General features: G+C 39.9%; 1 protein-coding gene across 2 annotated transcripts in view; it reads right to left on the bottom strand.

Moving 5' to 3' along the window:
- SHROOM2 (shroom family member 2) overlaps nucleotides 1–26303 on the bottom strand; it is a 124866-nt gene that overhangs the window by 53857 nt on the left and 44706 nt on the right. For both annotated transcript variants that reach the window (XM_064646584.1, XM_064646585.1), the window contains exon 2: nucleotides 20410–20561. In XM_064646584.1, coding sequence (XP_064502654.1) covers nucleotides 20410–20561 — 152 coding nt within the window. The remainder of the gene's footprint in view (nucleotides 1–20409; nucleotides 20562–26303) is intronic.

Below are 26303 nucleotides of genomic sequence, written 5' to 3'. Positions count from 1 at the left end.
TTGTTGTCCTAAGACAAATCTATGACCACTCCAGCATGCTCAACTCTTCAAAGTTTTTGATTTTGATGACACTGATTTGAAATCATTTTGAGGAGCAGAAAAAAAAAAAAGAAAATTGGGTTCCTTATCAACTTTGTGAATCCCCCTAACTTATCAAATAGTAAACTATTATCCTTTCAGGTTCAAATGTATTGAAAATACATTATACCTGAAGAGTATTGTGTCTTAATTAAGGAATCCTTAGCAATTACAGAAGCTTCTTGCAACAAGTTCTCACATTCTCCACTGGCAGTTTTTCGCTCAGCTCAACCACCTCCCCGCACAGTCACCAGCACGATTCCCACTGGAGCACCATCACTGCCCCCATCTTTGCATCCTTTCCTCCCTTTGGCCGCCTTTCCATATTTGTTTGAGCTTGGCTATTCCCACCTTCCCCTCTCCAAGAACATGGCAAGCTCACATTCCATTTGTGGGCTGGTTCCTTCCTATACTGTCTTTCCCCACCTGTGCCTTTATGCTGGCAGGCAGACAGGCTTTTTTGAGGATCAGCTGCAGTGTTGAAAGGAAAGTTGCAGTGACAGAAGATAGTGCTGCAGTCACTTAATAATCAAGATAAAACTTCTAGAAAAACACTGAATATGTGTTTGAGGCTGGTTAATTATACTAAATTCAAGAGCTCTATCAATGGCTGGTAAGGATTATTTAATGGTTTAGATCACTTCTAAAACCTACACAATCTACATGCAAACTGCCCACATTATCTACGAGCTAAGAATAATCATGCCTAAAAAAATATAACCCCACACTAAGTGTGAATTTGTTAACTGATCTTCAACATGAATGAAGAAAACAGAGGAAGACAAAGATTTACCTCTTGTTCCATTACAGTCCACAGGACATTTCAGAAGTATATAGACAAGATCACCAAATAAAATACTCATCTCAAAAAGAAATCTCCAATTCTCTCAGCTCCATCTGCTGCAGCCCACCCAACACCAATTTATTCCTGATGCATCCTACGCTAACAACTGAGCTTTCTCCAGCCTGTAGACCATAAAAGCAGTATCTTGAGCTCTGTAAAAATCTTGCTCTCAGCATCTGAGTTCACAATACCATAACCACAAATTTCCATGCATAACAATTAAACCCTGTCTTTCCTTAAGATGGGAATTACTTATCCAAGTTCTGAAACACAGAAACTGTGTTAAACACTATGCATTATAAACAAATCCTAATAATAAAACATCTTATTCCCAATCTAAAACTGGTGCAAACTGGACACAGCTTCTGGGTTTTTTTCAGGGAATGATTATTACCCCCCCTTGTCCACTCTGAAGCTGGAATATTGAGATCACCACCACACTAAAAAGGACTTAGGAATGTCCTGACAACAGTGCCCTACCAGGGACAACTCAGTTTCCTGTTTCTTGAATTTATGCATCAGAATTCTAACTCAGCCCTCCAAGTAGTTCTACGTCAGAGGAACAGCTGAATCCTGACTTTCCCACTTTCTGAAACCTTTTCAAGTGTCATATCACAATTCTCCTCCAATACAGCAGCAGAAATTACTTGGGTTCACAAGACCTAAGAGAAGGAATACTGAAAATACCAACAGGACCAGTAAGGGAATTCATACAGAATGACAAACTTGTGACCCAATTCAGACTTCCCTACCCAAAGGCCTTTTCTAAACCTCTGTTGAGACCGTGCTTGTAGTGGTGGCATAGAAACACAGAGGATAGTACAACCTTGGTGATACATTACATGGCAAAATGGTGCACAAAAAGGAATGGCTAAACCAGATGCAATGCAGAAATATAATAAAATAAAGTATTTAGATCAATACTGCAGGTTTCCATTATGAAAAATATGGTCCTTTTTAGTCAGAAAAAAATACCAGAGTAAGAAGCAGAACCAACTCAACAGGCCCACATGAAGTCTTTTTCCTCATCTATTTAAGAGCTTGCACTTGTTAAGTACTCAAATACTGCTTTTCAGCCTATTCTCTCAACATTTGGAATTCTCAAGTCATCTTCCAAATACTGGTCACGTCACATAGCATCCAGGACCCCTGTATTCCAGCTTAGCTATAACCGAAACAAAAGATGAGTGCAATACTGTAAAAAAGTTACAATATTTTCCACATTAATAAAGAACTGAATAAGCTTTTTATTTAGAAACTTTCTCTTGAGGCATCTTGGTCTCAGAAGGACAACAGATTTGAAAGGAAAAACTACCCCATTAAAAAAAAAAAAAGAAAAAAAAAAGAAAAAAAGAAAACCTCCTCTTCCAAGGAGCCCTGTCTGGATTGTATATACAAGTGCACATAAAAATTTATACTGCTTCTACCAGATTGGAGATAGCTATGCAACTGTAAATCACTCTGTGATGCATGGCACTGTTTTTAAAAAGGATTTTTATTGTCGTAACAGCTATTTTCAGATTAAAACAGACATTAGAGTTTGGCACATTACAGAGCTCATAATCTGGGCAGGAAATCTCAGCTGCCTTAACGTGTTGGAAGCCCAAGGCGTAAGGTGGTTAGAGTTGCACAATCATCTGTGGTAACCTCTCCCTCCTTACCTCCCAGAGGCAGCTCAAGCTTCAGGTGAAGTTAATTGTTCAGTTCCAAGTTGTATTCCCTTCTTAATCTCCAACTGATGACTGCAGCTATAACAGCATTACAACAAGCAGTAGTACAATTTGAAACAATTATGTATCCATCTACAATTTCTCCGTTGGCAAAGGGCAGATATTTTCCTGAAATAACTTAGAGCATGAGCTCCTCTCCTCCTATGCCTGTATTAATTCAGGCCCAGTCTCTCCAACATTTTGGTGACTCTTAACTGAAGTAGAGGCAATCTGCATGGGCAGGTATAATGCTGTCACTGAGAGCTCCTACCAGCCTGTGGGTAGGAGCCTGACCCTGAGAAAAGCAAGAACACTGCTCTCCATTCCTAGAAGGGAGATGGGGGGTGCAGTGAGACAAAAGAAAGAAGCTGGCTCCTCTCTTGAGGCTGGTTCTATGTCCTGCTTCATCTTCTGTGAGAAACAGAGCTGGACCACAACTTCAATCCTCCTTGCTACAAGACAGTGCTACACACTGATTAAGCAAGACTAAGATCCAGCCAATGTCACAGAAGCACGACTGGGTAAAAACAACCTTTCTTCCCCGCATTGTCTGTTTTAGAGGTATCTGGGATCCAGAAACAATGACACTGTTCTCACTGCAAAGGGACAAGCCGTGCCGTGTCCCTTTACTCTGCACACAGTACTGTACCTACAGGATACAGAGATCTGTCCCCATCTCCACTCCTGCCCAAACCTCCCTTCCTCCATCACACACACAGAAACAGAGGGGTATGTCAGAATCCTGAAAACGGGAGGTTTAATTTCTCCACTCCTCTCAAAAATGTGAGACCCTTCCAGAACTGCAGACACAAACTACGACTGAGAGTTCACAAAAAGGAAATGCAATGAACACGAGGATATCAAACCAGAGGTACCTCTGCAAAAGATTCACACTGACAGCCACTTTATCCTCTGCCTCAGAGAAACCAGTGGTGGATGCAGACAAGTGGCTGTCCCCTGTGCCACTCCCAGAGGTTCAGGTCCTGACGCAGCAACTCACACAGCTGCCAGTCTGAGCTCCTGGTCCACGTGAAGAACTCACTCCAGACTTGCCACCATGCAAACACACTCATGTCTTCAGTAAATTTATGATGATCAAAAAAACCCAACCCTACTTAACCCATTAACTCCAATGGTGCTGCTTTCCTTGATTTGGATTCCCTGGGAACAAGTACAAATCCTTATTACGAGTAGATATATGGCAGTGGTTTTAAAACACTTAAAACCACTTAGAGCTGAAAGTTTAAAAATGACCAGACAACTCTGATTTCTGGTTTTCCCAGAGCAGTGCTGATTTTGTTTAGGAATAATGTTCTTTCAGGTTTTTAGGCTTATTTTACAGAAACTGAATGTGCCAAGATATGCACCCAATTTAGCATCACTAGACTTGAAAGCTGGGTTCAGTCATTTCACAGCAAAATAAAAGCTATTTTCCAAACAAGACTGATAACAGAATTACTTCACAGCAGCAACAACACAAATCTTCAATAGACCATTCCACTTCCAGCCTAGCTCACGCCATCCCTTCAGATCTCAATCTTTAGTCACCTCAATTATCTCCAAGAATAAGTTTTACAAGAGAGTCAGTCTGCAAAAACAAAATTAAAAAAAAAAAAGAGTTGAAACATGTGCTTAGATACAAAGAAATCAAATCAGAAACTTACCTAAATGATTTTCCAAGCCCAGATCAGAATGAGAAAATACAGGAAAAAATGCTTTAGTTAATATTCATAAATAGTTATTCCTGCTGCTAAAGCTTGTGTGGTAAAAAGCTGCAGGAACTATCAGCAACCCTCTGAAATGATGAAGTAGTTTAATAACTGAATTAATTCATGCATTCTTCCTGCATAAGCCAAATACTACTACTACATTCACATGCAAGTTGTGCCTACATCACTATTATAAAACTTGGAGCAGTGAATATGGCTCTAACAGGCTGTTTGGATTATAGGTACTACATTTAGTTGTCTTCAGATGGAAAACAAAACTGGGTTGCAACACTCCCTTTAGGGTGGTACCGAGTTCCCAACAGGGAAGTTTAAACAGCCTTAAAGAATAGAAAAGTTATCTTCATATATTAAAAAAAAAGTCACTGAAAGAGACATACTGAATACCTCTTATGAACTCCAAGTAATTAATGAAGGTGTAATATTTTATATCTTTACTCAAAGTTCAGTGACGTCAGCAGAAATGTGTGATGAGTTTTATGTGCCAGTGCTCTGCTATGTATTATTATACTTTATTATAAACTAATAGTAACCTGCAGAAGTTGATCTTGGATCCTTCCCAACAAACACAATGGGCAGATTCTATCTGAGCAGCCCTCCAGTGTGAGAAGCTCCACTAACCTTACTAGATTAAGGATTTCTCTAATGGAGTTGGCTGGCCTGTCTGGTCACCACTAAGAAGACTGAGACAGAAACACATCCTGAGCCCACGCTGCTCAAGCACCCCACCTTCACAGCATATGTTCTTGAAAAGCAGGAAGCAGCAACTGCCTGGCAATAAGGAAAAAAATCCTACTCTGCAAATTTATCATTTAACACCCTCTCCCCCTTCCCCAAACTTGCGTAGGACAAGTGTATTTAAAAGATTATTATTTCCCCCCCCCTCAAGTTTTGCTCAATACTTCATATTCCTCTCCTTCCCAAGGAGAAATCCCACGATCCCTTCTTTAGATTTACTGGGAGGAACAAACAATCTTGGTCTCACACATTTATCAGCATACTCATTTCCTCTATCACTATTCCGTAAAAATCCCCTTTCACCCTTGAGTAAGCTCTGCGCATGTCAGCAAACAACTCACAGCCTGGGAAACTTTTTCCACTGAATTTTTCTTTTCACACCAACAAAAGCTCAAAACTTAAAAACTCTTAGGCCTTGACACTAAGTTTCATTAACAGTGACTCTGCTACTCCATCTGTCCTGAGGATACACTTTGGGATGAAGAGACCGGCCTGAGAAGAATAGTTGCAGACCTTTTAGAAAGTAGCAAACCACCCCAGCACACAGCCTGGCTGGGAGATGAGGGGTTTTGCTCAGCAATACAAAGCCAGGTATGCGTGAGAAATGGGAGGCAAATTTGAAAGCAAACAATAAAAAAAGCAACGTTTCAGTTGCCTCCCCTCATCCACACCTGCCGACTCCAACAATCTTATAATGAAATTTTAATCAGATGCATTTGAGACAAAAATGCCTAGCTTTTTCTTTATCCCCCTACTCCAAGAAGTTAAAAAAGACAAAAAAAGCCAAGAGAAAGGCACCATGAACACTTGCTTATTCTGACAATGGAACGAAGGGGTGAGCTGCTGCCAGAGCTCAGGAGGTGCCAGCGTCCTACATCCTGGCCAGTCTGGTAGGAGCCTCCCCACCCTGGCACAGCGCAAGGTACCTACCCAGGCACCGTGCTGGGCAGTGCCTCCTCCCCGGACCCCTTCCTCAGGGACCTGGCATGGCTCCCAGCCGGCGGGCAAGTCCCACGTCACAGAGCGGGACAGGTCCAAGAGAGAGGCGATAGGGCTCCAGCACGCGTGGGGTGTGGGTGGCACTGTCCTGGGCTCTGCTCCCGGCAAAAGCAGGTGATGCCGGCAGAACAGAACATGGGATTTGACAGCTCTTGGCGACCGACTGTCCTCCTGTGCTAATCTGCAGTCGCCAGCTTAGGGGATATAATTAGACTCACAAAGGAGCCTTGTTACCGCTGCCCACTAAGAGGCCATAGCAGTTTAGATTAGTCATACCAGCGACTCCGCCGACCCGCTCCAGTGAACACTGCCTGCGGTGCTCGGTGTTCGGTGCGGAAAAGCTGAACAAAGCCCAAAAACTGAAACCAGAGGACAGTCCCTGAAGGAGGAGGAGGAAAAGGGATTTTTTATTTTTCATTTGAAGTGGTGTTTGACATGGCACATGGAAAATGCATTGAAATTGTGCCACTGAAGCTGATTTTTTGGTGGCTTTTTTTCTCGTTTTTTGTTTTATTTGGTTTTTGTTTTTGGTTGTTTGGTTTTGTTTGTTTTGTGTGTGTGTGTTTTGGTTTTTTTTTTAATCTGTTCTATCCTTTCCTTTTCCAATCTTCTAGCCAAATACATGGGTGAATAGATGGGCCTGGGGCAACGCATTGTGAAGAAGTTAATGTCACATATGAGATGACAAAGCTAAAAGAAAATCTCCAGAATAATCCAGGCCTCTTAAGAGCTGATGGGCCATCAATAGTATTGGAGATGTTTTTCCTGTATAAGAAAACTAACCAGCTAGTCTTCTCAGGGAGCAGCACTTCCCCTAAAAGAGAGGCAGCCTGCAATATCCCTAGAGATAAACAAGCTCAGTTCTCAGAGGCGCATTGGAAATCATCACCTATAGAAAAAGGGGCAAGTACAACCTTCAGGGAGACTGATGTTAACAAATTCTGGGGAATTCTTTCAAAGGACAATTTATTTTAAAACTCTCCTGAAAAAATAAGCTTTATTCCATAGCCACACTGGCCAGATTTACACATGTAAGCTTGCCATGGTTGCTGACCACCATCATACCTGAGGATGTAAAGGATAAAGTAACAGGCTGTACAGAGTTTCTCTGGGAGAAAACAAAAAAAGATTAGTTATGCTGTAACCCTTAAGGATTGGCCCAGCAGGATACAGATAAACCTTCTTATGTACTGGCCTATGTGCCAAGATCCTCAGGTTCACTGACCCATCACACTAAACACACAATGACTATAAGTTTTTATTGGTTCTCTTTTATAAGACATCACACTGACTGCACTGCAGCACCCTCACCAAGTGACTGACCCACATCCTGCATACGTAAAATGAACAGCTTTTCACAGGTCAAAGAAGGATATGCTTATAGTAAAGGAAAATCTGGAAGTGCCATGGATTTACAGAAATCTTCAAACTTTGGGAAGGAGGAGGAGGTTGGCAAAAGGGCAAGTAGTGGTCTTATTTCATACAGGCATATTCGGATTTTAATAAGAAACCCAGTTAAAACAGCATAGGACAGAATTACAAAAAAGTCCAATAGCTCAACTGTGTGAACTTGTTCGTGTCTGGCTAAATCTTTATTAGCCAGACCACAACGTTCTATTAAAAAACAAGCGCACTTCATATAAAGGCAAGTATTGATTACTTACAGATGTCAAAGCTAACGTAATGAGGGGTTTTTGGAAGTAGTCTACAATGAAGGTAAGCTAAGGATTCCTTGCTTATTAACATTAATGCATATGCACGAGTGATAAAGTGGACACTCTGTCCAGAGAAAGGCAGACTTTGATCTGATGGCTCACTATTCTAACATTGTTTCTGAAAGCATCTAAAAGCCACAGAGTTATTGCTGTGTGAATGAGGATTCAAAGTCAAGCTGACAAATATTATTCTACACTTGGTGACTTATTGGCAAAACAGAGAAGTAAAATTCAAATGGGGAAAAAATAACTTTTTCCCTGAATTCCAGCAGCAAGTCCATCTTCACCCTACATAACAGAAGAATAAATTGCATACAGTGAATACTATTGAATCTACGGTCTAAAAAACTACTAGAATTACATTGATACAGTGGTAAAAGAGGAGGAAAACTAAGTATCTTCTTAATTTTAAAGAAAAGGAAGACCTGAACCTCAAAATATAGTTGACTGATAGGATTTTTAATTAGCCTTCAAAAACCTTTTTTCCTTTGTTAATCTGCAATCATATACTGATGAACTGTCCTGCTAGACTGCAGCCAGAACAGGAAACAGACAAAGCAAGCTCATCTTACCTTCAACAGGGACTGCTGGGCACAGCACTACATTTGCTAGAAAACGGCTATAAACAGTTACATAATTGCTATGAAAGCTTTTCTAAAAGACCAGTTGCAAGTTCAAAAATATGCCTGAAAGAACTAGGATTACTACAGTGCCTGTGTTACATATGAGTGAAGGTGGGTGATCAGACAAATGCCATACACAAGATTTCAGCCTATAGAAGAATAGAGATTTTCAGTCAAGTGTCTTGAGGGTGAAAACCCCTTTCACTCAAGGCCTTATCTCAGGTGTAAATGCACCTCTATCCAAGACAGTACAACTAAGTAAACAACCTGGAATCATTACTCTAGTTGCTGTTGGATTACAGTATAGAAGGAAAAGGAGCCTACAACCAACGTCACTTGGTATTAATGCAGACAGGCTTATAAAGCTATGGCACTGGATACATAATCCCACTGGTATTAAGCCTATGTAGTACCAAACCACTGCTCATTAATAACTGCTCTGCTCTTAAAAGAGGAAACTCCTATGTCCCTAGTTCAAAGGAAACCTCTGCACATCATAATATGAGCTTCTAGGCTTTACCTCCTTACTGAAAAATAAAACATCAGCTAAGATCTTTGTAATTAAAAAACAGAATAGGGCAAGAATTAACCCTTCCACCTCTCCCATCTCTAAAATGAGAAAACATCAATTCAGGGTGAAAAGCTTTCAAGCTTTCAGCAGGAACACACGTGGCAGTTTCACACAGAAAGCTTTCCCAGATCCTTTTTTTTCATTAATTTTAATAACCAAAGTTGTGGGAAGTAACTTGCTCATCACTGACAGTGGCGCCACAGGAGGAGCAGCATCTGTGATCAAGCCTGTTAATGAAGATGCCCATCCCTGTCTTTCCTCCACCTGACTCTGCTGCCAAAGCAGACTTCATTCCCCTCTGAGCTTCTCACCTGTCTGTCCACAGGCATATGGCTTTTAGACAAAAATACACCAAGAAAAGCAGTTAAAAACCTGAACTCTCAATACACCTGCCCCTTTGAGATCTTCTGGGAAGCACACTTGGCATGTTTTTGCCTAGAATGACCTTCCTGCATTATTAAAATATGTATTACCACATTTAATTTAGGAATGCTTATGCAAAAGAGACTGTGTGTGTCCTAAGGTAGAAATCTTGAAATGATACACATAGTTTTGAAATCCCTTAAGTAGTTTAATGAAAATAACAGCCACAAGAGAGCGCTACCAGCAAAGGATACAGCTACAGGGAAAATTTAGACCTGAAACTATACGGAATAATAAAAAAACCCATGTTGTGGTCAGGTGGTCTTATTTGCACATTTAAAAGGAGTCCTCAGACATTTAATTGCTACAGCTGTGAACTTCACAAGTCAGGATATATTATGGGTGTCTCCATTTTTGAAGGTGGAATTTGAGATACATTTATTGCTCTTTCTCTTTGTTTTCAAGGGGAGATTACTCAGCAGTTTTTGGATTTTATGCACCTTTAAAATGATTCACTCCAACTGAGACACTTGAAATTAACAAGTTTTCTGATACCACCATATTTTTCTGAATGTTTATAACTGACTAAAACTCAAGGCAATGAACTAAAACAACAAAACTGTGTTTGTGGTTTTGCTGTTTATGATCTCCATGCACCAAGTATCTCAATACCTTGTACTCCCTTCCTACTTATCTTGTCAAGAAAAGTGCCAACAAATTGTAACAACTAAGTCAGCCTATTTTTCTGGAAGTAACAAATGGAACTGCAGCATTTTCCATGCAAAACAGAAGGAGTTCCTGTTTTTGCATTTTCAGCTTCTAGTATCTTATCATAAAAGGAAATGGTTTCCAAAAAGTATTCCTAAAAAAGAAATGACCTAGAACTTGAAAACAATAAAATAAAAATACAAACATGTGCTTAACTCATGTACTTCTAGGGGGACAGAGAGGCTCTAAAAGATAGAAAGGAAGTAATAAAAGCAACCTATTAATATTCAGATATTCCTAGAATGGCAAATTGAACCAGTATTTTGACGGACAAGTTACTGACAGAATTCTGTGATACAGGTATCTGTACAAATCCCTAAAATTTTAGGAAAGCAGCATATCCTACCTTAAATGACTATTCTTATGCGCCAAAATTCACACAAAGGTCTACACAATCACCTTTTGCCTTGCTGTCAACCATGGTAAGACCTATAAAGCCGATAGTATTGCTTTTTGCTTTCTCCTCCCATGCATTGGGTAACCAGCTGGCCTGACCTCCCATTTGCCAGCCACACCTGTGTCTGAAAAATGGAGCAAACAGCAATGTCACACTACAGTCAACAGCACCTCTTTTAAAAGAAGTCATGCTGGAAGGAGTATTAACTTGTCACAGCACAGCAGAGTAGCTCCTTTCCTATACTATGCCCTAGTAAGTTGCATTTCACATAAAAAGAAACTAAAGAGATCTGCCAAATGCTCTGGTTCTGCCCATGAAAACAAATAAATGTAAATAAATTATCAAGCCTTAGTGCCCTTAAAGAGTTCAGTCATTAACTTGAACAAATCAGGATTTCACCATCACAGTTTGCTCTGGTTTTCCTTGTACCTCAGCCCAACTGTACAGGCTTGAGCAGGAGGGAATAGCAATTTCATTTATAAATAAGATATGCACTGTCAACAAAGAGGTATTAAGTTGTATGAGGTATAACATCAATCTTCCTGTCTGCTAAATTCACAATAGACTACCATGATAAAGCTTTCATATTCTGGAACCGTTTTTCCTTGCTCTGCCTTGGGGAACTAGATAGGCACATCTGGATGTCTGAGATAAAAGTGCTGCTCTTGGGATTTATGGTATATTATATAAGCTACATAAATACTTTTCCCTCATCCTTATTTTGTGCACATTCTGATACCTTTCGATGGCTAGATAACATTAAACTCCTGATGTCATCCTCTTACCTCAGTTTTTGCCACAATTTATCAGAATTCCTCTAAAGGATAATAACCCCCTTTTTTAATGAGTACTTATCATTAGGAAACATCTAAAATGCTTCACACATTGAAAACCAGCTATAAATTGTGGTTCTAGCAGGGTTTACTTTCAAATATCTTTGAAATTATCATGCCATGTAAAGTGCTAAAGAAATTAAAGTTTAAGGTAAATATAAAAAAAAAAAAGGCTTTATTCACCAGTAACACTGAAGAAGAATACAGCCTCTGATAGTGCTAATGCTCACAGCAGCAGCCGGAGTCAAAATACACGGGGGATTTTAGGCTGTCTTACCATAACTGAGGCAAAGGACCAGGAGTGAGGAACAGGAAGCAGGGCAGCCTTCAGACACGCTCCCCACCACCTCCTTTGCCAGGGATGGAATTAGCAAGCAGAGCAGCATGGAGCTGCCTATGCTAGCCCAACACACTGCCTTCAGCAAGAAGGAACCTGCCATGTCCTCGGGGCACAAGGCCATGGAAACCCTTCTGTTGCCTGTGGCCAGAAACAATGGGTATGTTTTGCCTCCCAGCCACTTACCTTAATGAGCAACGAGCTTACCGAGCTTACCGTTCAATAGCACTCCCAGAGGAGCTGAGCTTCCTCAGAAACCACATTCCAAATACCAGTCTTTCTACACAGGTGTGGTGTTTTCCCACACTGATTTCAGCTGTGATTTACCTAACCACGTCCAAGGTGACCCAAAACCAGGAGTGGGGAAAGACAACTCCTCCAGTCCCAGGGCATTTCAGGAGACAGCCCAGCCTTAGTTCATCTCATTCCTAGTTAAAACACCATAGCCACAGGATGCAAATTACTGAGCCTCCACAAAAAACTATGCCATGAGCTGAGACAACTGAAGTTTTATTTGAGAAAGCTATTTTGTTCTGACATGTCCTATGCCAGGCCAGATTTTGAAGACATTGCCACCCCCCAGAGTGCTTTCTTCCCCATCAGATGCCACCCCTGGTTCAGCTGCCCACCTGCTGGCAAGGCTGCTCTGTGAGGCAGATCAAAGAACTGACTCTGGTTTCAATTGCAACCCAGCAGAAATTTCCCCAAACTTCGGCTTTTGTCATTTTGTCCTTCCTCTGCGCTCAGCATGAAGCTGGACTAAAAGCATAAGGGCTGTATAACTCAGCAGTGTGGTAGCTGTATCTCTGTGCCAGACTTTGTTTTGCCAGGTGATCCAGTATTATGCAGATTCAGTAGCAATGACCATAAAATACCATGGGTTTCTTGTGTAACAGATAAGATGCAAATTTCTTCAGTTATTCAGTAACTAAAGCTGCAACACACTTGCATTCCTGCCCTTCTTTGAAGTGGTCATATTTCTGGAGTTAAGGGTTGGATTCAGAAGTTTTTTAAAAAACTTTTATAATATTTTCAAATTGGAAGGAGTTACATGCAGTTACTTCAGCAAGTTGAGCATAAAATCTCAACACTCAATATGATAGATACTTGATACTGAAACATATAAGAAGCACCAAGTTCTCGATCTCATCATTTAATCTTCAGGAGGTGAAATATGTAACATAAAATAAAAGTAACACAAGGAGAAAACTGTAACACATTGAAACAGGACTATTATTACTTCTCTCCTGAAATGTGCATGTCAAAATTCTTGACTAGTGTTTAAAAAACCAACACTGTTAAGTGCTTAAAAGCAATCTCAAACAATTACTTAAAATTGTATACAACATATACAGAAGCATTCCTTCCAAATGCAAAGAAGATATCTGACATAAAACGATTATTAATTTGGTAGTTGATGGATGGGTTTACAATTCTGTTTCAGTCAGGAATCCGCAGATATCTACAGTATTATCACACACATTAAAAAATGCATGTGAAAGTACTCTGTGAAATAAGTCTGCAGATCCCCAAATTTTAGAAGGTTTACTTGTTTCCCCCTCTCACCCAAGGCACTACAAATTACATTTTCTAACATCTACAATGAAATTCACAAGTGAAGAGCAGTCTCAAGAATAAATCCAATGTACCACCAGGTAAAAAGCTATGGTTAAATCCTGCAAGCACTTGTACACTTTTTTGTCTTCAGTCATGTGAGTGCTCTTACTAAGTTGGATGAGACTACTCATGCTCAAAATTAACCATTTTGACAAGTGCATGCAGGATTGAAGGAAAAAAAAACCAATCTAAAACCCGGTCATGACTCACAGGTTGTTACCGTCTGATGGATATTCCATTCCACAAAAAAGCAACATTGCCCAATTTTGGTAATTACATTACAAAATTGAATAGCACTGCCACAAGTAACCTTCTGAATAAGCATATTCAAATTATAGAGGATTCCTTTTACTTACAAGGAAACATCTGTGTCCTTTCTAGTAGCCCAAACATTGCCCTAACAGAGTTGACTTGGTAAAATATTGTGACATCTGCTGTATTTTGGCTTTCTGTTATTCAAGTTTTACAGGGCAGATTTTTTAGATTTGTAAAAAAAATAAATTACAAATTTACAATTGCCACAAGATGAAAACATGTTAGCCACAACATAAGTATTTGAGAGTCCTGACAGCTGTATAAGACAAACATCTAAAACTATGCAACAGTTTACTCCTTGAAACCAGGGACAATACACCACCAACTGCAGGAAATAAAGCTTATGTTCACCTCAAGCGTCCATTAGTATGGCACCAATAGCATGAATCAAATCATGTTAATGCAACTAAGAAACAGGCGAGATGGGTAGAAAATTAAGAAATAGAAGTGTCTTTTAGATGTATATCCTACCAAAAAACAGCTGGCATAGGAAACATCCAAGCACCTGGGTGGTATGCTAGGATTACAGCAAAGGGAATGTGGATTCACACTGGTAACACATTGGATTAAGTGACTGTGGCAACAGTAAGGCAACCAGGGAAAATGGTCCCCCATTTTCTAAGGTTTTTCTAAGGTATAATTTGCTGAAAATATAAGATGAAAGTGTCTGATCCCCCTTTTGTCATGTCCATTCCTTCCATCAGTAGAGAGGATCACACAGCTGAGAAGCACAGTAGAGGCCTGGCCAGCCCTGGATTTTCCCGTGCAGAAGGTGGGGGGCATCCCAAGCACAAGTGAACCTCCACACTAGCTGGCCTTTTCTATGGATACCCACTGAGCATATATGTACATAGTGGCTTATTTGGCAGATACTCCATTAAACACTCCTTCATAGAAAGATCCTGCTAGGATTGCTAGGCACTCCTAAAAACACAAGACGACCACCCCAAGGTTCTCCTGAGCTGGGCCATGTAGTTCGCACGACATGTCATGTTTGTGCTTACATGGTTCCTACCACCCCACTGTGAGCCATGGTAGCTCACTGGCAGCAGCAAAGGAAAACAAAAGATGCCCTACCCTGGTCATGCCCTGTCACATATCCTGACACACGACCTGCTCATGTCTCCAACACCAGATCTGGCTGGGAGCAGGGGCTGATAGGACATCCTTCCTGGCACACGCTTAAAACTGGCCATCCTGCTTAGAGCAAAAGAGTGGGCCCACAGCAATGGACTGCCCCACTTTTCAAGGCAATTTGCAAACCAGGAATTTAAAAGGGCCCAGCCCTTCCACCAACTGCAGTCACACAGAAATGTTCATGGCTTGAACTTGAAAGCTGAGTGCATTTGTTACAAATACCCACTCCCAAAGATCTGCAATGGCACATGCCCTTCCACATCCATGTCAGTTCCAAGACATCTGGGTAGCGAGGGGCTATCACACCTGCCCACTTCTTACAGCAATGGTACATGTATGCAGATACAGCTCTGGAAAGCCCTGCTGCAGTTTCCTACATATTTCCAAAGTCTGGCTGAAAATATAGGCATTAAAAAAAAAAAATAAATCTGTTCTTGGTGAGTTAAGGCCAAGGTCAATCTTCAAAAAACAAAAATTATGGCTAATGAGCAACAAGACAGAAACTACTGCTATTTGTTTTGCCATAACAAACCCTGGTTCCAGAAGCAAGGAAACCAAATTGAATGACAAAATAGATTTTACTCCTACTCAACAGTGGTTTTCCACATGTGCATTTGGTTTATTGAGCAATATTTAACCATAACCACGGACAAAAATAATACTTGTTTAAAATCTTCAAAACTACATGTATACTTGTTTTGTGTATCATTTTGATACTAGAAGCATGAAACTTCTTAGAAGTATCAAGGCCAAACACAGGTAAGAGACAGAATTCACACTCCTCCATCTGTATCTTGTAGTTGTACAGAAAAAAAAAATTCCTCAACTTCCCAAGCGATCTCACAAATTGATATTGTCAAGTTTCACAGAGTATTCTCGCAGCCACAAAGTACACAGCTAGCTGCTCCACAGGTCATAAATACGTAAGACTAGATCTCCTCGCTAAGTTACATAAAACCCCTTACAGAAAGGTCACTGGTGCTGTTCAGCATGTTTCTGCTCAGAATGTAACAAAATTTCAGTGATCTTCTATCTGAATGTTGTAAATGACTGTCAAGATTTTTATTCCCGGATTTCTGCTCAGGTCTCAGGTGTCTGAGACAGTACTGTACAACCTCGGAGCCCCCGGGACATTCATTAAAATTCCTTCTGCTGTGCTTCAATTAAACAGTTGATGTTTTCATGGAGTGCCATGCAAATAAAGATAACCCTAACTTGCCATGTCTAGGTGTTCATAGTTCATGTATCATGATAGTCACCTCCCTTGTTAGGATTTTGCACAGTAATGTCCGTATTCAGACTACGCTTCCGATGGCAAATGTGTTTGCTCTTGCTCTCTTTTCCTCTCCTTTAACAAGGGACCTCCTCAGCATTGCAAAAAGAGCTTGCACTTTAGCATTTGGTTTTTGTGCCTTTATGTTACCATAGAAAAGAAAAAAGACAACAAGCCTCCTCATGTGCCGACAGTATGGACAATGTGACCAAACTCCAGAACTCCAAAGCTGGTTCTCAGGCATTGGCAATACCTGCAGAGTCGCTCAAGCTAAACTGAAAGTCCAACTTCCCATCACTAGCAGACTCTAAGGAAAAGAAGTCCATGGCTACTCCCTCCCTTGCTCACCTGTTTCCACTGTTGCTAACAATCAACTCAAGCAGTCAACAGGACAACCCACAGAGCTTAGTGGGCTCCTGAAGGTCATATAATCCCAGTCTCCCTGTAACATTAATAAACCACACACAAAAGCATCACCTATGTGCCAATTTTTAACAGTTTAATGTGTCTCATGAATGCATAGTGAAAAATTATTCTTATTATGGATTTGTGGTATACACTTATGTCTAGCATGTGCAAAGGAATGAGGATGGTATTTAATAACTACAAGGGAATTCAAGTTAGAAGCACATGCAAAATAATTAAATTACACAGAATATGGCAACCACCTCAATATCAACATTCAGTATCAACACTCAGAGCAATTTTACATACATCTAGATATGCACATGTTTTCCAAACAAAAGAAATCACATGCAAGTCCTGTAAGAAATGCCCTAAGCAGTTTCCTTTCCATTTGTCTAGTAAAGAAATTTACTCAAGAAATTACTCAGTACTACACAGAAGTACTAGCATGCAATTAAGATGTGTTATTTCCACATACCCATTTGAGAAAACGCCTCCTCTGAGTCCCCTTTTAATGCAAAACTAAAAGTACACTGCACTTGTTCAATATACATAAGCTACTCAAACATCATGTTTGTTGTTGAACCACTTGCACAGTCCTGATTTGGTTTAGACCACAACTGTGCAATGTTTCCAAAAAATATGACCAAGCACGTATGTTGATAGCCAACACATTCATGCTGAGTATTTGGTACTGCAGGTGCTTTTATTTAGAAACCAATATTATTTTCCCTATGCAAGTTAAGCATTGGATTCTTTAAAAATAGCAGGTAAAAATAATTTTGTGGAAGCCAGCTACCACTGCAGAACAACACAAGCCCCTTGAGAAACTTCTGTCACATACACAAATTAATTGTTGTGAATAAAACACATTACTCTCACTAAAACTTTTTCCCTTGGTCTTTACTGTAGGTACATTAGACCTCTAAAGTGACAATAGCATGCCCTACTGCTTTCCAGGTACAGAAATAATTAGATCAATACATGATCAGGTTGTGGCACTACTGCACTGAGGGAGTGACGTGTATGGAGAAATGTCACATGGACATGTTTCTCAGCAGTAATGAGTAAAACATGATTTTTCTGGATTAATTATACTGGCATTAATTGCAAGGAAATTCTCTATTTTCCAAAAGAATTTTGTTAACAAGTAATTTTTTTCACATCATGATAGCATTTAAAAAGTTTGCTTTTCACTTCTGGATCAGTCTAGAAATAGATATTACAAGCACCTCTGGGGAAAAACATAGAATCTAGATCTTGGCTACCCAAGCTAACTCTCACAGATAGCAAGAACAAACATGATTAAAACAAAGATTGCCATAGCCTTCAGAATTGGGTTGAACTTCGAATCTTCTGCCTATTTTGTGCCTCAGATTATCCCACCGACACCCACAGGGAATGTTAAATCAATGCTACAGAGAAGCATCACAGTGCTAAACAAAGGACGCCGGGCAAGAAGACAAAGAGATGACTTGCAGATCAATACTTCATCTTACATGTAACTCAATGAAAGGGAATTCTGGGACTATCCCCAGTCTCCCCAGAGAACAGGAAGGGTGGATCTGAAGAAGATTGAAATAGTCTAAAAATGCCAAGGCAGCTATTTCAAGATGCTGCAATTGATTTAAGGGGAGACTGCCTCTGAAAAGTGGTGGTCCTATCCAGCTGAAAACCTACTTACTCAAGTAATTTTGTAGTCAGATCAGTTCCCTGATCCAATTCAATTCAGACCTGCAGGAGTGCTCACACAAAGACTAAACAACTGGTTTACTTAAAGACAGGACTGTTTAAAGCACTCATAAAAATTCAGCCTAACATTTAGGGCAAACAAAACAAAACTAATACTGTTGTTCAAACCATAACTTCTGAAAGAAAGCATGCAACAAGGCTTTTATAAAAGCTTGCATCATTTGAACTTCCAACAGGAAAAGAAATGCTATTTCAGCACAGCAACAGCAGTGCCTGAGAACAAGCTGGCCGAGAACAAAACGAGACTGGATGTTAAAAGGTTTCTGACCGTCAAAGGACTGATGTCCTAAGGCAACTTTCCAAGAGAAAGAGCAAAGTTGAAAAACCACAGACAAAAGCCCTAGCTAATTTCATTCAGTAAGTTTTATGAAATTTTATCTAATATTATGCAGGCTTGTCAATGACCTAAAAGGTTCTTGCCTCTTTTGGGAGCTATGGAAGTCTTCATGAATTTAAGACAAAAATGTTTTCCCTAACAACAGCACTGTTTCAGACTCTTGGCTACAACAGCTAGGTTGCTTTTGCCCATTGCACATGTGCTAGGGAAGGAAAAAGGGGAGGGGTAATAAAGGACTGATGAAAACCCATCAGTTTTGCACCAAACTGCACAGAGGCACACATAGCAATGGGGCTCTGCTGCCTGCAGAGAATGGCTACAAATCCCCAGGAACAAATCAGTGCTTGATTATCTGTATAAAAGTTCTCCAAAATCATATACATGAAGTGAAGTACAAGTGAATGAGAATGACATAGTCTTGTATGAGGGTATTTCTGCATCAAACTTTCTGCCATTTGCAAAGATAGATCAGAATTCACAGATTCTCAGCAGATTACTATCATAAAACTGAAAAGCACCAAGAGAGGGGGAATCTTTCTATTGGTCTGAAGCTTTTCCTAGTAATTAAGACTTGCTGTCTTGGCAGATTCTTCAATGTCTATAAAACTTCTAAACCCTGAATTTCTCCCCTTCTGTGACAGAAACAGCTGATGTAACCTCTGCTAACAAAAGTGCTTTTACTGGAATAGCCAGCGCAAGTTGGAACTGCTGAATGATTTATGGTAGTTGTGAATATATTTTATTTTGCATTTTTTAACTTCAGCGCTATGAAAATTTGGTGAGAGCTTCTGGAATTAGCTATTGTTGAGGATACAAACTATCAGCTGTGAAAGAGATTCAGGTTCCCATAATTCCTTCTATCAAAAACACCTTCTAAAACCAAAGGTGAAAAGCACTCTTCTGTACCTCTCTTACCTATCATTCTATTTCAAAAGAAATGAAATTTAAGACAGCCTCAAACAGTCATTATCTTCATGGACTGGATCATCATACCTACCAAATCCAAACTCTCAGCATTTTCTGTGCCGTGTCAAATTTTTTTTTTATTCTAACAGACACCCAAAATTCTTACACAAAAGACTGGTTGGTATAATTTGATAAAAGTAATTAATTAGAAAATTACTCTGATTCATTTCATTCCAGAGTAGAAAATTATTGAGAAATATCTTGTTCTTCAGATTTCCTGGTTTGAATTCTTTTCAGGAATTACAAGACTTAACTTACTTTAATATCAGCTCATTTCTGGCAAAAATAATTTTATGAAAATTATTTTTAACTCAAGTTAGTAAAAATAGCGTCAACTTAAAAGTCACAAGTCAAAATTACAAAACAAAAAATTTCCATACCAAAAATGTGTTCTGTTTTGATAAACTGTTTCACTTTTTCCCCTTCACTAAGAACTAACTGAAAGTACTCTTTACGCAAACCACTCAAGAACCGCTTGAGACCTCAAATATTATCACAGAGCAGGAAAATGCTTTTCCAAAAGCTCCCCGTGTAACCCGCTCCTCACAGCACAACAGGCCTGCACAGCACATGCACTGAAGAGCATTGCCCATGTCGGCACACCAAAGGCAGGGAAGCAAGGCTGACAGCCTGCTCTGGGCACTGCACTTCAGGAGGACAGAAAGGAACAGTGTCCTGACTCATCACAACAGAATACACTGTCTCGGTTTTTGCTCTGATCAGGCTGATCAGACCCTCTTCTTCCATAAAGGGTCTGTGTTTAAGGAGGAGGTAACACCACATAATATGTACATTAATAACACTGGATGAAAGCCATTAACTTGCCAAATCTTGGCAAAAGTAGTTGCCGAGTAGCTTATAGCCTGAAGCACATTTGGTTTTCCAGCTGAAGGACACAAACTTACCTTTTTACTACAAGCTTCAGCGTCTTGTGTGAACCTTTCACCAGACAGATTGCTTCTTGTCGGAAGCCAGAGAGGCTCACATCATTGATGCCAACAATTTCATCCCCAGCTAGTAACTTGTCCACAGCTGCAGCCTTGCTCCCATCTTCTATCTGGAAAAAAAAGCGTGTATCAAATGGTAGAATTATTGAGGTTGCACAGTGCCACCTTTAAGATAATGAGTTCTCAGTACTGGCTTCAACAAAAATTAATACAGTTTTTAAGTGCTTAGTGTAATTAAGAAGGTACATCAAAAAACACTGTAAAGAAATAGTAATGATACAGAGACGATTGGGATAGGAAAGAAATAAAAGAGTGAAAACCTTCTGAGAAAACTAGAAAGCTTGAGGGAAATTTGGGAATACAACAAAGAACTTCGCTGTGTGTGCAACTGAGCACTGAACAGATTGCCCAGAGAAGTTGTGGAGTATCCATTCATTGGAGATATTCGAGAACTGTCTGGACACAATCGTGTGCAATGTGCTCTGGGATGACCCTGCTTGACCAGAGACGTTGGACCAGATGACCCACTGTGGTCCCTTCCAACCTCACCCATCCTGTGAAAAGCATCTGTGATCTTGACCTCTGTTCAATACTGAACATGTAATCATACGTGCAAATAGAGCTTTGGGCAGGCATTTTAAAATCTGGTTCTCTAGAGAAGACAGTCAATAATATTAACCACATAGTCAATAACATTTACCACACAGTCAACTCCAAAAATCTGGCAATGCAATGAAACCTCAAAATACTGCTTAACAAGCTGGTCAGGAAAACAAAGGTATTTTCATCAGGAACATAAACATTTAGGAAAACATCTGAGAATTTAAAATCCACAAAGCTATTTAACAGGTCTGACTAGAAGAAGAGATGATGGTCTGAGATCCAAGAAAGACACGATGTCACACTGCTGAAAAACAGCGATAGTAAGGGAAATTCACTGGAAGATTATTTTGCTGCCACAGGCATCTCTTGCACGCATTGAATTTTTACACAGCTGTTCATAACATGGGATAAAACACATACAAGATAAATTAAAGATTTAGGCTTTTGCAATTCCCACCCCAATGAAGTTAAAAACCCCCACATTGCAAAAAGTTATCCATTTTCAAAATTTAAAACAAACCTCAAAAGCTTGAACAGACAGATTAACAAGTACCAACAGTTTGAGCAGATTTAAAACCAGGATTACAAGAATGTTGTGAGGTTTTGCAGGGAGCAAATTAGAAGGCCCGAAGTCCAACTAGAAATTAATCTGGCTACTGCTGCAAAAGGCAATAAAGAAATATTTCCATAAATACATTAGCAACCAAAGGAGGGCTAAGGAGAATCTCTATCCTTCATCGGATGTGGGGGGGACCATCCCTTTAAAAGAAGTGGCACTTATGGCTATGGTTTAGTGGTGGACTGTAAATGTCGAACACTTGCAATTCAGTCCCTTGGCTTTCTCAGTTTCTTCCCATCTCCTCTGCTGTCAATGCAGCCTCTGGCTTCTGAGTTGCTTGGCCTCATGATCTATGCATTTAATTTTATTCCTCCCTCACTTGCTCATAATCCATATGTACATCTTCTTGTACATTTGACACTTTATCTTCAAAGCAAAGACTTTCATTTGTGTCTCCATTATATTTTGCACTGACTACAGTATCTCCAAGTCCCCCATTATTAAATGCCAGCAAACCTACAAAGAGTAATTCCTGGTAATCACCCCAACTGCAGAAAGCTTCATAAAGAACTGCCATCTTCTGAGGCACCAAAGTCAATCAGCAATGAGATAAATCCACAGGAACCCTAACTTCATGAATTCTGAAGCTCACAGTACAGGTTTTAGGAACAGTCCAGCCACAAAAATATAATTTAAATAAGCTAATAAAAAAAGCAATATCTCTTGATGAAAGTACTCTAGGATGATCTCATACAGCACTCAATCTCAGTGCAGGCACATAAAAGCTCTCTTCATGTAATTTTATGATAGATGTTCTTAAAAAATCTTCGGGCCTGTAAATCTAAGCCAAAAAGAATGCCATGAAAAATGCTTAGTCTTATATCCCATTCTAAAACACTCATTATTAATACTAATCAAGCAACTTTACTTTCAGAACTTATCTTAAAAAACCCACAGATAATTAAAGACAGAGCAAGTTTCTACATCCCCATACATCTAGTTTTCAAGTTATGACCTGTCCTCTGACCTGTTCACGTATCCTCTGAACACCAAGAATTTACCAGAATACCAAGTTATCTCTGCAAATCTTCAGTAAAGTTAAAAACAAGGGAGTAGCAGTGGAAATTGCTTATATGTAAGGAAAGATTTCAATTCAGACATGTCAAGTACAGAGTGTCTGCCATATGAGGGGACCCTGGAGTCAAGCAGAGCAAAACCAGAGAACAGCCTGGGACTCACATGTCTGAAGCCCAGTAGGTTAGCAAAGCAGTGCAAAAAACATTAATGAAAGTCAGAGTTAAATCAGTTAAATTGTAGGGAGAAGGTCGTGGGGGAGGCGGGGGGCAGAGAGGGAAAGGATCTTGTAGGAGGACACACTTTAAATTCCAAATATAAATGTCAACCACTTGCAGCCTTTATGCCCCAGGCAAGGAAGGCACCCAAAAATAACGACAAGGGTGAGAAGCTCCTGGGCCCTGCCACCTGGGCCCAAAACACCACAACAGGGTCTTTTTCTTGTCTGTATAAAAAAAAAGGAGGGGGGGGGCAAAAATCTGTCTCCTAGAGTTTCAAGGAATGTTCATTGTTCTCAGTGAGTATGTTTGTTTTTTCTTCAGGCTGGCAATGCACTGATGGCAGGGAGTATTCAGTTACCCCCTCTGAGTTTTAATTTCAGCAGGGAAACTACACATTCCACAAAGTGCAAGCTTTCCAAAGAGACTCCGGCTGTCCAAAACAACATTGATCAAAAAATTCTCAAAAAAGTATTTAAAAAAATCAAAACCCAAACACAAAGCTGAAGCCATCCTCATGAAAACTAGAAGTGGCTTTAATGCCTTGTCTTCAGATCACCTGCAGCTAGGGAGAATAAAAACTACACAGCAGAAGTCTTCCCAAGCTGAATAATTTAAACATGAACCTTTCATACTTAGATCCCCAAATATGATTCCACTTGACAGTGCACTTTAAAGTGGAAATGGGAAAGTTAGGCAGGAAAAATACGATTTCTTCTGTTACACTAGGAGTCCTTCCTTTAGTCATAACAACTAAAAGCATTAGGCTTTGCACACATACAAAGGAACACAGCCAGAAAAAACCATGAGGAAAAGACCTCTTAAAAAAAATGTTGCCATACTAACTCTTTGTGTAAACTTGGACAGTGCAATTCTCCAGGTTTTCTCTCCTTCTGTTTACTAGTTTTAATATTTGTCTTTATTTATTTACCCATTTAGTAGCTTTCTATCTCATCAGTCCTTAACCAAAAGTGTAAATATCAACCAAAAAACATAAAATATTTTAGAAGTAGTGAATATACTTGACAATGTCACTATTTTTCACACCTCAACCTTGAATGTATTTTACTTACCATCTTCAGTCAGCTATGCTATGCTGTGTTCAGGATTTAAGCCCAACTTTTAAGACTGAAGTCTGTATTTCTTATCTATCTAGCATCCATTTCTTTTTGAATTTCAGTTGTCCAGAAAAACTAGGTCAATAGCTGAAAATAAAGCCTTGAAAATGCAAAGGGAGGTTTTAAAATAAAATCTTTCAAGAACGGTCAACACGAAGAGATCTACCTCAGTCACTGTCAGTTGGCAGATACGACAGGACGTAATCCTCAACAACCCTTCTGCTCAGTCTGGAGTACTTGCAGGAACTGAACGCCTGTAGTACACACATCTCAAGATTTTTATAGGAATAGTAGGAAAAAAGAAGACACATAGAAGAAAAAAAAATCAACACCTTATTTTCTTATAAATCACAGACATAAGCCTTCAAAAGACATGTTACATTGCCTATCTCGGATGAGTAAGAGTTCTAGAAACGCCCTCGAACCATGTTTTTGTTATGTACTAAAAAATCATACCGCTCTTACTATGCTAAATTAACAAGAGTAAACATGATGACTTCCTATCCTTAGCAGTGATGTTGGTATGCTACCAAAAAAAGTGTTTTCAAAAGGAGATGAAAAGGATGTTTGTTGACAAAAAGCATCTGCTTAGAGTCTCCAGCTCTCACCCTGCTGTCCCTGATGACCTCTCTATAGCCAAGGACAAAAGCAAACTTTGGGATCTGTGCTTCAGGGAGGATTGTGACTGCAGACTTTGCCATCACAACTGTATCTACATTAATTGTCACATCTTCCCAAATTTATTTTTGCTTACAAAATATATCCACAAAACAGGAAAAAACACTGATTCAAGATGTAGGTAATAGGATTTAAAAAAAAAAAAAATGGAAAAAACAACACACATGTAAATCTGGTATGTGAAATTCTTCCTGTAAAAAGGAGAGAACCTTAAAATGGGAGAAGAGCCGAGCCATGGAGAGAAAGCCTAACAGCTAAATACACAAACACATTCAAAGGACACAAGTCTGTATTCCCACTGTTGGTAATAAACAAAAAGGGGAAAATAATGGCCTATATCTGCAGCTTTGCATTGCTGTGGTGTTGATGGGGAGCACCAATTCTAGAACATGACCCCTTCACTTCTGTGTTTATCAGGTCTGATGCTTAACTTAAAATACCCACATTCCTCTATAGACACCTGTATAAACAAGCAGGAGACAGGTTGGGGAAATGCCGTGTCACACGAGTGATCTAGTTTTGTTTACAAAGAGGACAGTTTCTTGTCCATGCTCTCTTTCGACAGGGTGGGAGACGGGATGGAAACCCAAACCCAGAGACAAACACAGGAAAAAACAGTGCCATTTATCAGCACTCTGCTATCAGCTGTGATAAACTATTTTATCATAATTCACTTCTTGTACAGCCAAGAAATTATTCTGTGGTTGTTTGTCTTATGAGCATCTAATACAGACTTTTTTCCAAAAACCTAACAATCTTTGTATGAGATGTTCAGAACAAATAAAATGTAGGAAACGTTAATTATTTTGATTTGCACAGAGTTAAATAAAGCAGAAAAATCTCTGTAGTTCAAGCCTGGCATTTCTGTAACTTTGAGCAATCAATAGAAAAGTAACAGAACTGACTTAACTCCAGCTATACATTCTGCAAATGCAGTCTTTAGTGGCGAGGGCTGCATTCACCAGCAAGACTCATGGCTCAAACTGAGGCAGAATAAAACAGGGGTGCAAACTCCAACAGGACCAAACTGGTCCAAAGACAATGGATGTGTGTATGTAAGGCATCACTCACAGGCATGCATACACTAGAAGCTGGGCAAGGCTAATGCACTTGATTTTACGTTCCGACACATCTTTTCTCTCCCACTCTGATTTAATACTTGGACATTGAAAGAGATTGTTGGAAGGACACCTGGCAGGGAACAAACTCCGGCCCCCTTTTATAGATGGGCTGTCATGGTTTGAGATAGCCCCAAAATCCAATTCCCTAGTTCCATCCCCCCTCCCACATCTCAACCTAATGTGAGATGGGCTTTTCCAGACAAAACACACCAGACTCAAAGTGGGGGAAAGGGAATATATTACAGTGACTGTACAAATAAATACCATATCACATTATACACACGATTGCAACTATCTCTACCATGACATATAGTATTTACAGTGGATCAGGTCTCCTCTCCCCTCCAAATAAAAGTCCAGGAGGGAAAGAAGGACAGATCCCTTCCAGTCTTTAAGCAGCAGCATCTTCTGAGGCAGCAGTCTGTCTGTCTTCTCCACATGCAGCAGCTGATAGCTGGCTTTCTGCCAGCACTCAACGAGG

The sequence above is a fragment of the Pseudopipra pipra genome, chromosome 2 (genome assembly GCF_036250125.1).
Source record: "Pseudopipra pipra isolate bDixPip1 chromosome 2, bDixPip1.hap1, whole genome shotgun sequence".
NCBI classification, from domain to species: domain Eukaryota; kingdom Metazoa; phylum Chordata; class Aves; order Passeriformes; family Pipridae; genus Pseudopipra; species Pseudopipra pipra.
Note: the sequence above shows the minus strand (reverse complement) of the source record. Positions and strands in the feature narration are given on the sequence as shown.